This window comes from Myotis davidii, unplaced genomic scaffold, assembly GCF_000327345.1.
Source record: "Myotis davidii unplaced genomic scaffold, ASM32734v1 scaffold1036, whole genome shotgun sequence".
Lineage (NCBI taxonomy): Eukaryota > Metazoa > Chordata > Mammalia > Chiroptera > Vespertilionidae > Myotis > Myotis davidii.
The window spans coordinates 1,182,553-1,197,959 of NW_006287260.1; the positions used below are offsets into that span (position 1 = coordinate 1,182,553).

Consider the following 15,407-nt stretch of genomic DNA (forward strand, 5'->3'; position numbering starts at 1 on the left):
AATCATGAGTATATAAGCTTTCCTATTTTCATTTTCATTCATTTTCTTCTTCCTTCTGCTTATTTTGGATCTAATTTGCACTTGTTTTTCTAGGTATTTGAGGTGGGAGTTTAGACTATTAATTTGAGACCCTTTCTTTTACTGTATGCATTTTAGTGCTATAAATTTCCCTCTCAGCACTGCTTTAGCTGTGTCCTGCAATTTTTGGTATGATTTCTTTTCATTTACCCTAATGTATTTATTTTATTTTACTTCTCTTGAGACTTACTCTTTGACCTATGAATTATTTAGAAGTGTGTTGTTTAGTAACGAACTATTTGGAGATTTTCCTATTAACTTTCTCTTATTGAGTTCTATTTTGATTCCACTGTGGCCAGAGAACATGTTATTTGATATTAATTCATTTAAATTTATGAAGGTTAGTTTGTGGCTTAGGTTCTGGCTTATCTTGGTATATGTTTCATGAGTAATTGAAAAGAATTTCTGTTCTTCTGTTATTAGATGGCCTGTTTTGTAAATATCTCTTAACTCCTGTTAGTCAATAGTGTATTGAGTTTTATTATTTCCTTGCTGGTTTTCTGACTAGTTATTTTATCAATTATTGAGAGAGGAGTGTTGAAGTCTCCAATTGTAATTGTGTATTTGTGTATTTATCCTTTCACTTTTATTAGTTTTGTTTCATATATTTTATAGCTCTGTTGTTTGGTGTACACATACTTATAATTGCCATGTCTTCTTGGTAGAGTGATTCTTTTATCATTATATAATGTCCCTCCCTACCTCTGGTAATTTTATTAACTCTGAAGTCTAGTTTATCTGATATTAATATAGTCAATTCTACTTTCTTTTATTCATATTTGCATGGTATATTTTTTCATTCTTTTATTTGCAACCTGTTTATATCATATTTGATGTTTCTTGTAGACAGCATATTTGAAAATATATCAATCTCTATCTTTAGTGTAAATGTTGCACTGTTTGTTCTGTTTTCATTTATCTTTTTCCTTTTCCTGACTTCTGTGGGTTACTTGAAGAATAACTTTTCTAGAATTCCATTTTTATTTATCTACTAGAGGCCCAGTGCACAACATTTGTGCACTGGCAGCGTGTGTGTGTGTGTGTGTGTGTGTGTGTGTGTGTGTGTTTGTTTGTCCCCCAGCCTGGCCTGAGCCCTCTCACAGTCCAGGACCCCTAAACTGGCAGTCAGTCATCCCTCTCACAATCCAGGACTGCTGGCTCCTAATCGCTCACCTGCCTGTGCGCCCCTAACCACTTCTGCCTGATAGCCTGATCGCCCCCTAACAACTCCCATGCTGGCCTGATCACCAACAACTTCCCTCGATCCCAGGCTGGCAGTCAGACATCCCTCTCACAATCCTGGACTGCTCACCCCTAGTCACTCACCTGCCTGCCTGCCTGATTGCCCCTAACCACTCTGCATGCCTGCCTGATCACCCCTAACAGCTCACCTGCCTTCTGATTGCCCCTAACTGCCTCTGCCTTGACCTGCCACCACAGCTTCGTCCAGAAGGATGTCCGGAATGACGTCGGAAAGTCATTTGGCTGTCTGGTCTAATTAGCATATTACACTTTTATTATTATAGAGGATATTGCTTTTTGAGTGTATCTCTTTGTATAGCTTATTTAGTGCTTGCCCTACATACTACATTATATATACATAACTTATTACAGTCTACTGATGTCAACACTTTACCAGTTCAAGCAAAGTATAGAAACCTTACTTGTTTATAAGACAATTGCTTTAAATATTTCTATATACATAATTTTTTTCTACATACATTTTTAACTACATGAGGTAGTGTTATAATTTTGCTTCAACCATCAAACATAATTTAGAAATCCCAAGAGAACAAGAAAAATCTGTCATATTTATCCATATTTTTACTCTTTCCATTGTTCTTTTTTCTTGATGTTTCAAGACTCCCTATTTTATCATTTCCTTTCTTTTTATGAAATTTCCTTTAGTTATTTTTTTAGGGTATGCTTGTGACAAATTCTCTTATTTTTCCTTCATCTGAAAATGTCTTGGCTTCCCTTTCTTTCTTCTTTTCTTATATTTTCTTTTTCTCTGTTGCTCTGAATTCCAGGGAATAAGATGAATTCAGAGAACATTGTGTGTTATTTTTTAAAATATATTTTTATTGATTTCAGAGAGGAAGGGAGAGGGAGAGAGAGATAGAAACATGGAAGATGGAAAAGAATCATTGATCAGCCACCTCCTACATGCGCCTCAATAGGAATTGAACCTGCAACCCGGGCATGTGCCCTAGATGAAAAAGAATCATTGATCAGCCACCTCCTACATGCCCCTCAATAGGAATTGAACCTGCAACCCCGGGCATGTGCCCTGACTCAGAATTGAACCACAACCTCCTGATTCATAGGTTGACACTCAACCACTGAGCCGTGCTGGCTGGGGGTCCCTTCATTCCTGAATGGTATTGTCACTGAGCATGTGATTTTGTACTGACAGTTCTTTTCTTTCGGTGAACAAGAAATATTGTGCCACTTCCTTCTGGTTTTGATAAGAAATCTGCTGTCATTTGAGTTGTTTACCCCTGTAGGTAAAGGGTTTCACTGCTTTCAAGATTTTTTCCCCTGTTTTTTAGTTTTCAGAAGTTTGACTATGATTTGTGTTGGTGTGGATTTCTATGGATTTATTTTCTTGGGGATTTTCTCAGCTTCTTCAACCTATAGGATTACATATTTTGCCAAATTTAGGAAGTTTTAGGATGACTGCTTTAAAATCTTTCCAGTTCTAGAATCTCTGTCAACTCAGTGTTGGAATCTTTTTTTGTTTTATTGTTTTTGTTAATCTTCACCTGAGGATATTGTTCGCATTGATTTTTTAGAGAGAATGGGAGGGAGAGAGATGGGGAGAGAGACGGGGAGAGAGAGAAAGAGAAACATCAATTGGTTGCCTTCCCACACACCCAAGCCAGGCCAGGGATCAAGCCTGCAACTGAGGTACATGCCCTTGACCAGAATTGAACCTGGGACCATTCAGTCCCCAGGATGACGCTCTTTTCACTGAGCCAAACCCTCTAGAGCTTTCTATTGTCTTTTAAAATTCAACTTGAGACTTTCCTTGTTTTTGGTCTGACAAGTGATTTTCAATTCAATCACACATTTGGGGTGCTATGTTATAAGACTCTGGATCTTATTTAAACCTTCTGTTTTAGTTAGCTTATTTTGACCAAGTGCTGGCAGGGGAAGGAGAGGTGCCACCTTGTTATTGCCTGGTAGAGGTAGAAGTCCAGGTTCTCCTCCCAGCCTCCACTAACACCTGTGACACTAGGGACTCTCCAATATTGCTGGGCGGGAGTGGGAGTTCTGGCTCCCCACTAGGCCTCCACTGATACTCTCCTGCTTGAGATAGAGAGGATGCCTTTACTTCTCCCCACGTGGACATCACAGCAGAAGGGGTTCTCCTCGTGGTGAAAGACCTGACTCTTCACTAGGCCTTCTCTGGTGTGGGAAGGTTGTCTCCTTACGTCCCAGTGGCTGTGAAAGTTCTGGCTCTCTATCTGGCCTTCTCTGACAACACCCCAGTTGGGACTGAGTGGGCACCTCGTTACAGCTAAGTGAGGGTGGAAATCTAGGCTCCCTGCTTTGCCTTTGCTGATATGAATGGTGGTGATATCATAATTCTGTTTTTTCTTGGTGTTTGTCTGGAGTAGATCAGTTATTGTATAAATGTTTTCAGTCTTTTTCTTTTTTTTTTGTCCGCACCTGTTGGTACTGTGGGTTCCTGGCCTCTTCAGCACCAAGATTAAAATACATGAGCTGGAAAGAAAACCCAGGGGACGCACTTCTGTGTGGGTCCTGTGTCCTGAGGTTCTGGGCCTGTTCGCCACCTCGCCACCTTCCAGAGTCTTCTTACATTTGTTTTATATGTAATGTTCCAAGATATTCTGTTGTGCTCAGCTGGGGGAATAGGGAAAAGTACATCTATTCCATCCTCCTGAAAATGAAATGTCTCCTCCTTTATTAAATGAAAAAAACTAAAGCTTTAAGGACGGGACAGAACATGCCCACGGCCACTTAGATATTTAACACGTTACTGACTTATTGCCTGTTATTTTGCCTTCTCCTACAACATTAAATTTTTTTTTTTACTACAGGAATTGTATCTTCTTTTAAAGTTTTGGTTTCTGTTCAGGTACCAAATTTACTTCTTTGTATCCAGTAATTATAATTTAGTGATACTAAGTGACAGGCTCTGGGCTGAGTATTTTACATGCATTTTCTCACTTAATCTTCCTAAGAACTCCACAAAACAAATGTTATTATTCCCATTACATGCATGAGAAAACTAAGGCCCACAAAGGTAAGACAATGTATGTTCAGACAGCTGGCAAATGTCAAGGCCTGGGTCAACCCACCGTAATAACTGGCTTTTGCAGGCTCCCAATATATCCTTACCTAATGAAAGATGGCTCCAGGGTAGATGAGTGAAAATTAGCTAGAGAGTGAGTAGTTGAGAAGAAAGAGAAATAAATATGGACTATGTGATTTTAGTTAGGTGGATTTAGCTTTAGAGAGTAGACTCTCTGAGGGAAATGAAAGACATTGCCAAAAATAAATTCTGATATTTTAATGTCATTGATATTATTGTGCTTTCGCTGTGGTCCTGTCACTGCAGAAAAAGGATTTCAGGTCTGACTCTAATGCTTACTAACCCAAGATATATCATTTGAGCCTATCAGTGTTATTCTTAAGAAATTTTTTAAAAATATGTTTTTATTGATTTCAGAGAGGAAGGGAGAGGGAGAGAGCGATAGAGACATCAGTGACAAGGGAGAATCACTGACCGGCTGCCTCCCGAAACCCAGCATATACCCTGACTGGGAATCAAACTGTGACCTCCTGGTCCATAGGTCAGCGCTCAGCCCCTGAGCCACGCCAGCTGGGCTAAGGGAATTTTTAAAACATGAAATCATGACTAGAACTCTAGCCCATAGTTCCTAGGACCCCCCCTTTTTTTTTTATCATTTTGATTTCTTAGAGTTTTATTTTTTATTTTATTTATTTATTTTTTTATTGCTTAAAATATTACAAAGAATATTACATATGTCTCTTTTTTTTCCCCCCCGCCCTTGACAATCCCCTGGCCTCACCTACCCCCCAGTGTCTTATGTCCATTGGTTATGCTTATATGCATGCATACAAGTCCTTCGGTTGATCTCTTACCCACCCCCCTCCTGCCCCTCCACCCTCCCCAGCCTTCCCTAGGACCCTTTTGTCTCAGAGAGGGCACTGGTGAGAATGTTTAGTGTCTCATCCAAAATCAGTGGTGGATGGCTTTTTCCTCTTCCGGGGACGGTGACTTCAGGCACTCAGAATGGTCCAGCATTTGTCATATCAGTGGAGGCTGTCCTACCATACAGCCTCTAACAAAACTAGGCTGTCCCTAGCCCCTGGTAATAGAATTGTTTCCCTTTACACCAAGAAGGTTGGAGAAGCGCCAAAATCTGCATGTGGCATGTGCCTCGGCCGACTTCGCAGAGTTTGTGCTGTGAGACCTAAAGTTCATTATCTAAAATGAAAAAACATGTCAGCAGGGCCTGGCATGAATCCATGTGTGCTAAACGTGTCTGTGACAGTATCAGGAAAACTGTTGCGAAAGTATTGAAGGTACAAGCACAGAGTCAGAAAGCTAAATAAAAAAATAAAGCCGTTTTGCTGGCTGGAGTGCCTCAGTGGTTGAGCAGCGACCTATGAACCAGGAGGTTAACAGTTCGATTCCCAGTCAGGGCATGTATCCAGGTTGCAGGCTCGATCCTCAGTGTGGGGTGTGCAGGAGGCAGCCGATCAATGATTCTCTTTCATCATTGATGTTTCTAGCTCTCTCTCCCTCTCCCTTCCTCTCTGAAGTCAATAAAATATATTTTAAAAAATAAAGCTGTTTTGAATAATAAAAACAAAAGAAAACCCCCCAAAATCAATGGTTGATGATTTCTGGCAAAGGAGTTTTGTCACAGTCTATCCACAGATCCCACAAGTTTTCCAGAAAGAAATCACTGGGGTATCTTAAGGGATAGCGGGAACAATGAAAGGAAGGGGTCTCTTTGTGGCCCCTTTATTCAGTTCTTCTTCAGAGGTTTGGAGACTCGTATCCTACCTGAATAACCCCAGTCAAGAACGTTGTGGATGCCACCACACTCAGGGACTGGTTGTAGGCCGTGAAGAAGAGGGGGTCAGAGAAGTCCTCTTTGAGGAAAGTTCCCAGGATCAGGTGGCCATTGTTGAATGGGTACAGCGTCAGGACATCGATCGTCAGAGCGCTCACAAGAAAGAAGGCACCTATGAAGAAGGTGTTTAGGCAGAAGGTGAGGTTTTAAGTCCGGGAAAACTGAAGCTATTGACAAAATCGAGGTATGAGCTTAGGTTGTTTTTGTCCTTTTCTTACTGGAAAGTGGCCATCGAGAGTCAGAAAGAGCAGGGAAGGAGTTCTGGCCTCACAAACTGTGACCCAGTCACAGAATTTAGATCGCGGTGGCCCAGGTGTAACCCTGTCATTATGGGCACATAGTGTGGGTCGCAGAGAGAAACTGACTGGAAATGTGTGTCAGGTTCCGCTGCCGCGCCTGCTCGTAGAGTGATGAAAAGCGAGGTGGTGGTGAATATATCAGAAAACAAAGCTAACAGTAATAATAAGAAGGAAAATAATACCTAACACTTAGGAAGGACTTATTGACTGGGTGCAAAATGACACTGAGCTAAACCTGTTTCAAACATAACTTCATTTAGTGTTCACATCAACCTACAACGGGAGCAAAGGCAAACCTTACTTTTAAGTTACCTGATAGCCCTGGCTGGTGTGCTCAGTAGTTAGAGCACTGGCCTGCACACTGAAGGGTTGTGGGTTTGACTCCCTGTCAAGGGCACATACCTAGGTTGCGGGTTCACGCCCTGCCTCTGGTAAGGTGCATGTGGGAGGCAATGAGTTGATGTGTCTCTCTCACATCAATATTTCTCTCCTTCCCTCTCTCTCTCTCTCTCTCCCTGTCCCCCCGCCCCCTTCCTTCTACTTTCTCTGAAAATGGAAAAAATATCCTCAGGTGAGGATTTAAAAAAAAAAAGAAAACAACACATTACCCGACAGACACAAAACTCTAATAGCTCTTGTTACCAGTCTTTGGAAGTCATTGTAATGTGCCTTGGGATGTGGGAATGAAATTGCTCTCTAATGTTTAAAAGTGAAATCGACACAATGAATTTTAGAAAAATATGTGCTATTGTCCTTTGAAAAGGCAGAGCAGCACTCCACAGCTAGAAGAATGGGATGGTCCCAGATTGAACAAACATCTGGAGAAAGAGCATGCCAGTCAGAATTATCAGCCTTGGTTGATAATTCGTGGGGAAGGCCAGGAAAAGGCGCTTCACTGGGGGAAGGTTGGCAATGCCCTTCCGAGACTGGTGGGGCATTTCATAGTTTGATTTCTATGCAGGTTCACCTAGTAAATTTGCTGATTATCTGACCTTTAACTAGCCTGGTTCCTATAACAGGCATTTCTGACTATAAAAGGGTAGATGGGTTTGACTCGGAGAAAGAAAGCGCTCCTCCTATGGATTTAAGTGCTTTGATTACCATGGTGGCATTTTCTCATTGTAAATTAATACAGTGAGAAAATGATCATTATGAATTGGGCCCATGGAGTTTGGTTATCCTGGGTCCAATGGAAAGATGGATCCACTCAAAGTATTGGCGGAATTGTTCCTGGACCTTTCTGGTGGAGGCATTCAGATCCCAGTGCCAGGTAATTCCACCAAGGAAAGTGCTTCTGTCCTTTAATTCCTTTGGGAAATAGCTTTCTGGCCTTTTCGCCTGATGGTGACATTGATCATGACATACTAGAAGTGTTCCATTTCTAAAATCTAAATCCTGTGGCTAGAATGCCCATCCTCTGTCTCCTTCCTTCCTACCTTGCACATAGCTTTAACGTGGGTTCCTTAGCAATAGGTAAATAACTGAGGCGGGGACTTCACCACCTCCTGCGGTCCCAGAACTGAACTCACCAATAGACATTTGATGACATGATCCAAAAATTACATAAATTACTGAAGAAGTGAAAGCTGCATATGAGATATTGAGAGGAGGGATCAGTTGCCTTGACAGCAAACTAAACGTCAGGACTGAAAAGCAAGATAATTTAGGTAAGAAAAGGTAGCCTGGCTTTTAAAAGTCACGTTAAGTAAAAACTGTAAAGAATGTTTAAAATGAAAATGATCTATGTATCTGGCTGGCCGAGCATGGGATTAGTATCCCTTGACATACAGCCTTTAATTAGTACCTTTTATTGTCTCCTTTGAGTCCTAGCCTCTCTTCCTGTTGTACCACATGGTTTTATACCTCAGTTCTAAATCATAGGCTTAAACACCTTTCCCTGCGAGGTCTTCATGCTAATCATGGAAAGCAAACATCGCAGCAACCAGACCTCAACCTCCAGCAGCTCAGAAGCAGCCCACTGGCACGCAGCCTCGTACAGAGGCCCCGATAATCCCCCAGGACTGAAGGCACCGCTGGAGAGCACGGCAAGAATCCCACTGAACGGACTTGACTCCAAGTTGGTCTGTGTTGTCTCTCTTCCATATGCTCATCACTCTCATCTCTCCTTTCAGCTCCTTCCTCAATACTTTCTTTTCTAAAAAGCACCATGAAAATCAGGAAATTTGAATCTGAGGCACTCAACTTAGATCATTCCAGTGAGCCCACTGAGCTGGTTTATTGTCTTGGACAAGCAAGGCTTTTGTTTTTTATGGAAAAGTTAAAACATATACAAAAATAGAGTATAATGAAAACCATGTATCCACCAAACCTTCGACAATGGTCAATTCTTGGCCAATCTTGTTTTACCCATGCACCAACTCCCCTCCCACTCTGTTATTTTGAAGCAAATCCAAAGACATGATCACTTCATCAGTAGCTATTTCAGAATGTATCTTTAAAAGAAGACCCTATTTTAATGTAACTACAATATCATCATCATGCGTAAGAAATAATGGTTCTTTAACAGTATCAAATATCCAGCCAGTATTCACGTTTCCCTGCTTATCTCATGAATGGTTTGTGGTGGAGGACCTCTCAGATGATCTGCAATGGCTAACTGGTTTTCATGCCCTTGTGTGATCCCCACCCCTTAAGTGTGGGATGGATCTTATAAGTTGCTTCTGATAAGTAGAATACAACAAAAAATGATAGGATATCACTTTTGATTTAGGGTGCAAGACGACTGTGGCTTCTGTCTTGGTCTCTCTCTCTCTCTCTCTCTCTCTTTCTTTCTCTCTCTCTCTCATTCAGGTCACCAGCCATCAGAGTTGACTTCAAGGGTGTGACTGATGCAATCATATAGAGCCCTGGCTTACAAGCTTCCACACTTGGCTTCATGCCTTACTCTGACCATCTTGAAATTCTGAATAATTTTTGAACGAGGGGCTCTGCACTTCATTTCCCATTGGGTCCCATACAAGCAGTTGGTCCTGCCAGCTGTCATCTTCTGAGGACACTCAAGCAGCCACATGGCAAGAAAACCAGGCCTGTCAGCAAACACATTGGTGGAAACTGACCCTCCAGCCTCAGGCGACTGACACCTTGACTGGAACCTCATGAGAGACCTTGAGCCAGAAGGGTAGTGGGTTTGGGGTTTGGGGGTGATCTTAAAGAAATCATTTGCTATTATATGTTGTGCTTTCTTTTACAATCTTTGTGTTTACATTGGGGCTCAAATACGAACTTCACATTGATTGATATATTTCTGAAGTCTCTTGTAATTTATAGGTTGCCCTTCCACATTTTTTTCTAAGCAAGGCTCTATTGATTGCAAGAAACAGTAAACCTGCTCAGATTAGCTTAAGCAAAACAGAAAATTTATTAAAAGAGTACAAAGGGCAGCTGAGCCACATGAGAGACTGGAACCAGAACTAAAGAGCCACCAGGATTCAAGGAAGCTACTTTCCCCTTCTCCTTGTCTCCTCCTGTCTTTGTTTCCAGTGTGGGGCTATCATGGACTATACTGCTATGAATATTTTTATACACAGATCTCCTGGTACATAGATGTATAAGTTCCTTGAGAGAATATATCCTGCAGCATAACTGCAGGGGCATTTACCAGAAAATGCCAAAATGTTTTCTAAATGGGTGCACATTGCACTCCCACCAGCATTGAATGACAGTTCTCATTGTCTGCCTCTGTATTAGCACATGATACTGTCAGGTTTTTAATTTTTAATGTGTATGAGCTAGTGTGTAATTTATTTCAATTTCAATTTTCACTTCATTGACTGCCAATAATGTTGATTAATTTCATTGTTCCTTACAGATTTGTAGGAGTATGTATGTTACAGATTGTCATTTGTTGGGTATATTGTTACAAATCTCTCTCCCGTTCTGTGGTTCGCTTTTCAATCTTCATGGTGTCTTGGAATGAACAGTTCTTAACTTTTACTTACTTCAATCTTTTATTTAACTCAATTTGTCTTTTCCTTTTAGGCTAGTGGAAATTTGTTGTTGTTTTTTACAAGACTGCTTTTATTCTTTTTTAAAAACCTCACCCAAAGATATTTTTCCATTGATTTTTAGGGAGAGTGTGAGAGAGAAGGAAAGACAGAGAGAAACACCGATGTGAGAGAAACACATTGATTGGTTGCCTCCTGCATGAGCCCAGACCAGGGCCCACATCGGGGAGGAACCTGCAACCAAGGTCCGTGCCCTTGACCAGAATAGAACCCGGGACACTTTGGCCAACACTCTATCCACTGAGTCAAACTGGCCAGGACCCAAAAAATGTTTATTGCTTTACCTTTAACATTTAGATCTTTAATCTTCCAGGTATAGATTTTTGTGTATGGTGGGAGATAGAAGTCTGTCTTTTCACACAAGAGTCCAATTGTTTCACACAATTTATGAAAACGTCTGTTTCTATTGTGACACATATGATATAAACCATGCAACTTATAAATGTGTAATTCTTTTCTGTTGCATTGGCCTAATTGTCTATCTCTGCAAAACCACACTGTCTTAATTACTTTTTTAGTAATTAATTTAGTAATGGTTTTGATAATTAATTTAGTAATCCCCATTTTTATTGTCAAATATAATATACACATAGAAAGTGCATTAAAATTGGTGTTGAGCTTAATAAATATTTATAAAACAAACACCCATGTTACCACCGTCTAGGTCTTTGATCACAACTCCATTTCTTCCCACACAGGTATCTGTTATTTTGACTTTTGTGATAATAGTCTCTTAGCTTTCTTTATGGTTTTAGCACCAGTGTACATATTTCTTAACAATGTAGTTTAGTAAAATAGTGAATGCTTTCCTCCTAAGGTCAGGAACAGGGCGAGAATTCCTAGTCTCACCACTCCTATTCAACATAGTACTGGAAGTTTTAACCAGCACAATAAACAAGAAAAAGTAAAAAACAACAATACCCATTTGGAATAGAAAGAGAGAAACACAACTGTTTATATTCACAGACAACATGATTGTCAATGTAGTCAATTCTAGGAAATCTACAAAAGATTCTTAGAACTGTCCAGCTGGTGTGGCTCAGTTGTTGAGCATCAACATATGAACCAGGAAGTCACAGTTCGATTCTCCGTCAGGGCACATGCCTGGTGTTATAGGCTCGATCCCCGGTGTGGGGTGTGCAGGAGGCAGCCAATCAATGATTCTCTCTCATCATTAATGCTTCTCTCTTTCCTTCTCCCTACCTCTCTGAAATCAATAAAAAGATATTTAAAAAAAAAGATTCTTAGAACTACTAAGTGAATTGCAGGATACAAGGTGAACACATAAACACCAACTACATTTCTATATACAAACAATGAACAACTGGAAACCAAAATTGTTTTTAATTATCACATACAATATTTCCTCAAAAATGAAATAGGTATAAATCTAACAAAATATGTATAAGATCTGTAAGCTGAAAACTATAAATGCTAATGAAAGAAGTCAAAGAAGATCTAAATAAATGAAGAGACATACTGTGGTCATGGATTGGAAACTCAACATAATTATCTGCAAAGTGATCTATGAATTTAATGCAACAGCTATCAAAATCTCTCAGTAGAATTTTTTTGTGTGGATATAAACAAAATGTTTATATGGAAGAATAGCTAAAACAATTTTGGAAAAAGAACAAAGTTGGAGGAATCACTCTATCCAATTGTAAGACTAACTATAACGGCACAATAATTAAGATACGTCATTGGCAAAGGATAGACACATAGATCAATAGAACAGAATAGAGAGTCCAGAAATAGACCCACAAAAGCATGGCTATATGATCTTTGACAAAAGTGCAAAAACAATTCAATGGAGAATAGTCTTCTTTAAAAATAATGCTGAAAATGCAACAAAAAATAATCTTGACCTATGTTCCTCATGTTATACAAAGATCAACTAAAGATGGAACATAGATCTTAATGTAAAACATAAAACTATAAGACTTAGAAGAAAACATGGGAGAAACGTGTTGTGACCTCGATTTAGGTGAATAGTTCCAATATATGATAGAAAAAGCACAATCTATAAAAGAAAAAAATGGGACTTTATCAAAATTAAAACCTTTTTCTCTGTGAAATAAACTGTCAGGAATGAAAGATAAGCTACAGACTGAAAGTATTTGCAAATCACATATCTAGAAAGAACTTGAATCCAGAATATATAAAGAATTCTCAAAAATTAACAATAAGAAAACCAAAATTCCAATTTTAAAAATGGGCAAAGGACTTGAACAGGTATTTCACCAAAGAGAATATGAGGGCAGCAAATAAGAACATAAAAAGATGTTTGACCTCATTAGCAATCAGGAAAATGCAAATTAAAACCACGATCATATACCACTACAAACCTCTTAGAATGGCTAAAATAAAAGACACTGAAAACTAGGATTCATCAAAATAAAAAATGTTTCTCTTTAAATATTTTGTAAAGACAGGCTACAGGTATGACCAGGTGGCTCAGTCAGTCAGAGCTTCATCCCTACACCAAAGATTGTGGGTTCGATTCCCAGACAGGGCTCGATCCTGGGTCAGAGCATGCATGGAGGCAACTGATTAATGTTTCTCTCTCTCATTGAAGTTTCTCTCTCTCTTGCTCTCCCTTCCTCTCTCTCAAGTTAGTATAAACATATGCTCAGGTGAGAATTTAAACACACACTCACATACAAAAAAATGACAGGCTACAGGCTGGAAGAAAATATTTGCAAAACACATTGACAGAGAACTAGTATAAAAAATCCTATCTAATAAAGAGGTAATATGCAAATTGACCATCACTCCAACACACAAGATGGCCACCCTCATGTGGTCAAAGATGGCCACCCCCATGTGGACACAAGATGGCCAGCAGGGGAGGGCAGTTGGGGGTGATCAGGCCAGCAGAGGAGGGCAGTTGAGAGGGCCCAGGCCTATAAAAGAGGGCAGCTGGGAGGGACCAGGCCTGCAGGGAGGGCAGTTAGGCGTCGATCAAGCTGTCAGGGGAGTGGTTAGGGCAGTGGTTCTCAACATGTGGGTTACGACCCCTTTGGCGGTCAAATGACCCTTTCACAGGGGTAGCCTAAGACCACCCTGCATATCAGATATTTACATTACGATTCATAACAGTAGCAACATTACCATTATGATGTAGCAATGAAAATAATTTGAGTGTTGGGTCACAACATGAGGAACTGTATTTAAAGGGCCAGAGGTTGAGAACCACTGGGTTAGGGGGTGTTCAGGCTGGCAGGCAGAAGCGGTTAGGGGCAATCAGGCAGGCAGGTAGGCAAGTGGTTGGGAGCCAGCAGTCCTGGATTGTGAGAGGGATTTCTGACTGCCTGTTTAGGCCAGATCCCAGTAGGATCTGGCCTAAACGAGCAGTCAGACATCCCTTGAGGGGTCCCAGATTGGAGAGGTTGTAGGCTGGGCTGAGGGACACACACACCCTGCACAAATTTCATGCACCGGGCCTCCAGTATATAAATAATTCTCAAAAATCAATAGTGAAAATGCAAACAATCCCATTGGAACCTGAGCAAAATACAAGAAGAGCCATTTATTAAAATATATAGATGGAAAATTCCCATATGGAAAGTTGTTCAACATCCATAGCCATTAGGGAAATGCAAACTGAAACCACAGTGAGATCTCACTACAAGCTATCAGAATGACTAAAGTAAAAAGTAGTGACAACACCAAATGCTGGTGAGGATGCAGAGCTATCAGATCCCTCACAGATTGCTGGTAGGAATATCAAATGACACAACCACTCTGGAGAACAGCTTGGCATGTCCTTAAAAAATTAAACATGCAACTACCCTACATTCCAATAATTACACTCCTGGATATTTATCCCAGAGAAATGAGGACTATGATCACTAACCTACACACAAATGTCCATAGCAGCTGTATTTGTAACAGCCAAAAGCTGCAAACAATTCCAATGTCCTACGAGGGTGAATGTTTAAACCAACTGTGGTACATCCATACCATGGAATACTACTTGGCAAGAAACAAAACAAAACGGGAATAAACTATGGATACACACAACTGCCTAGATCAGTGGTTCTCAACCTGTGAGTCGCGACCCCTTTGGGGGTCGAACGACCCTTTCACAGGGGTGACCTAAGACCAACGGAAAACACATATATAATTACATATTGTTTTTGTGATTAATCACTATGCTTTAATTATGTTCAATTTGTAACAATGAAATGGGGGGTTACCACAACATGAGGAACTGTATTAAAGGGTGGTGGCATTAAGAAGGTTGAGAACCACTGGCCTAGATGAATCTCCAGAGACTTAAGATGCTGAAAAGCCAACCCCAAAGGTTTGCATATATATGACTAGTGTTTGCTAGAAGCTGAGGAGGGAATGGGGACAGGAGGCAATTGGGGGTGATCATTGAAGGGCAACAAGAGGGGTCCCTGTGGAGGTGGAAATGTTCTGTATTTTTATTGTATCAACACCAATAACCTGGTTGTAAGATTGAACTATAGTTTTGCAAGTTGTTACCATTGGGGAAAGCGGGTGAAGGATACAGGGATTGCTCTGTAATTTCTTACAAGTGCATTTAAATCTATAATTATTTCAAGTAGACAGTTTAATGAAGAAATACTAACAATATCAAGTGATGACAAGAGTGTGGAGGAACTAGAATTCTCATACATTGCTGGTGGAGATGTAAAATGGCAGGTACAGCCACTCTGGAAAACAGTTTGGCAGTTTCCTATAATGTTAAATATATACTTTACCAGCCCTAGCCAGTTTGCTCAGTGGATAGAGTGTCGGCCTGCAGACTGAAGAGTCCCAGGTTCAATTCTGGTCAAGGGCACATGCTCGGGTTGTGGGCTGAATCCCCTAGGGGGTGTGCAGGAGGCAGCCAATCA

The 15,407-nt window shown here is 40.5% G+C and overlaps 1 protein-coding gene and 2 pseudogenes across 1 annotated transcript in view; 1 reads left to right on the top strand and 2 right to left on the bottom strand.

Annotated features, from left to right (window-relative positions):
• The window catches only part of LOC107182345, a 2,948-nt pseudogene extending 2,218 nt beyond the window's left edge, over nt 1-730 (bottom strand).
• The window catches only part of SLC26A8 (solute carrier family 26 (anion exchanger), member 8), an 85,668-nt gene that overhangs the window by 50,275 nt on the left and 19,986 nt on the right, over nt 1-15,407 (bottom strand). The window contains exons 3-4 of the mRNA XM_006759050.2: nt 8,044-8,160; nt 6,146-6,327 (exon numbers count right to left, since the gene is read on the bottom strand). Of these exons, the coding sequence (XP_006759113.1) occupies nt 6,146-6,327; nt 8,044-8,160 (299 nt within the window). The remainder of the gene's footprint in view (nt 1-6,145; nt 6,328-8,043; nt 8,161-15,407) is intronic.
• On the top strand, nt 5,346-5,688 carry LOC102771900 (annotated as a pseudogene).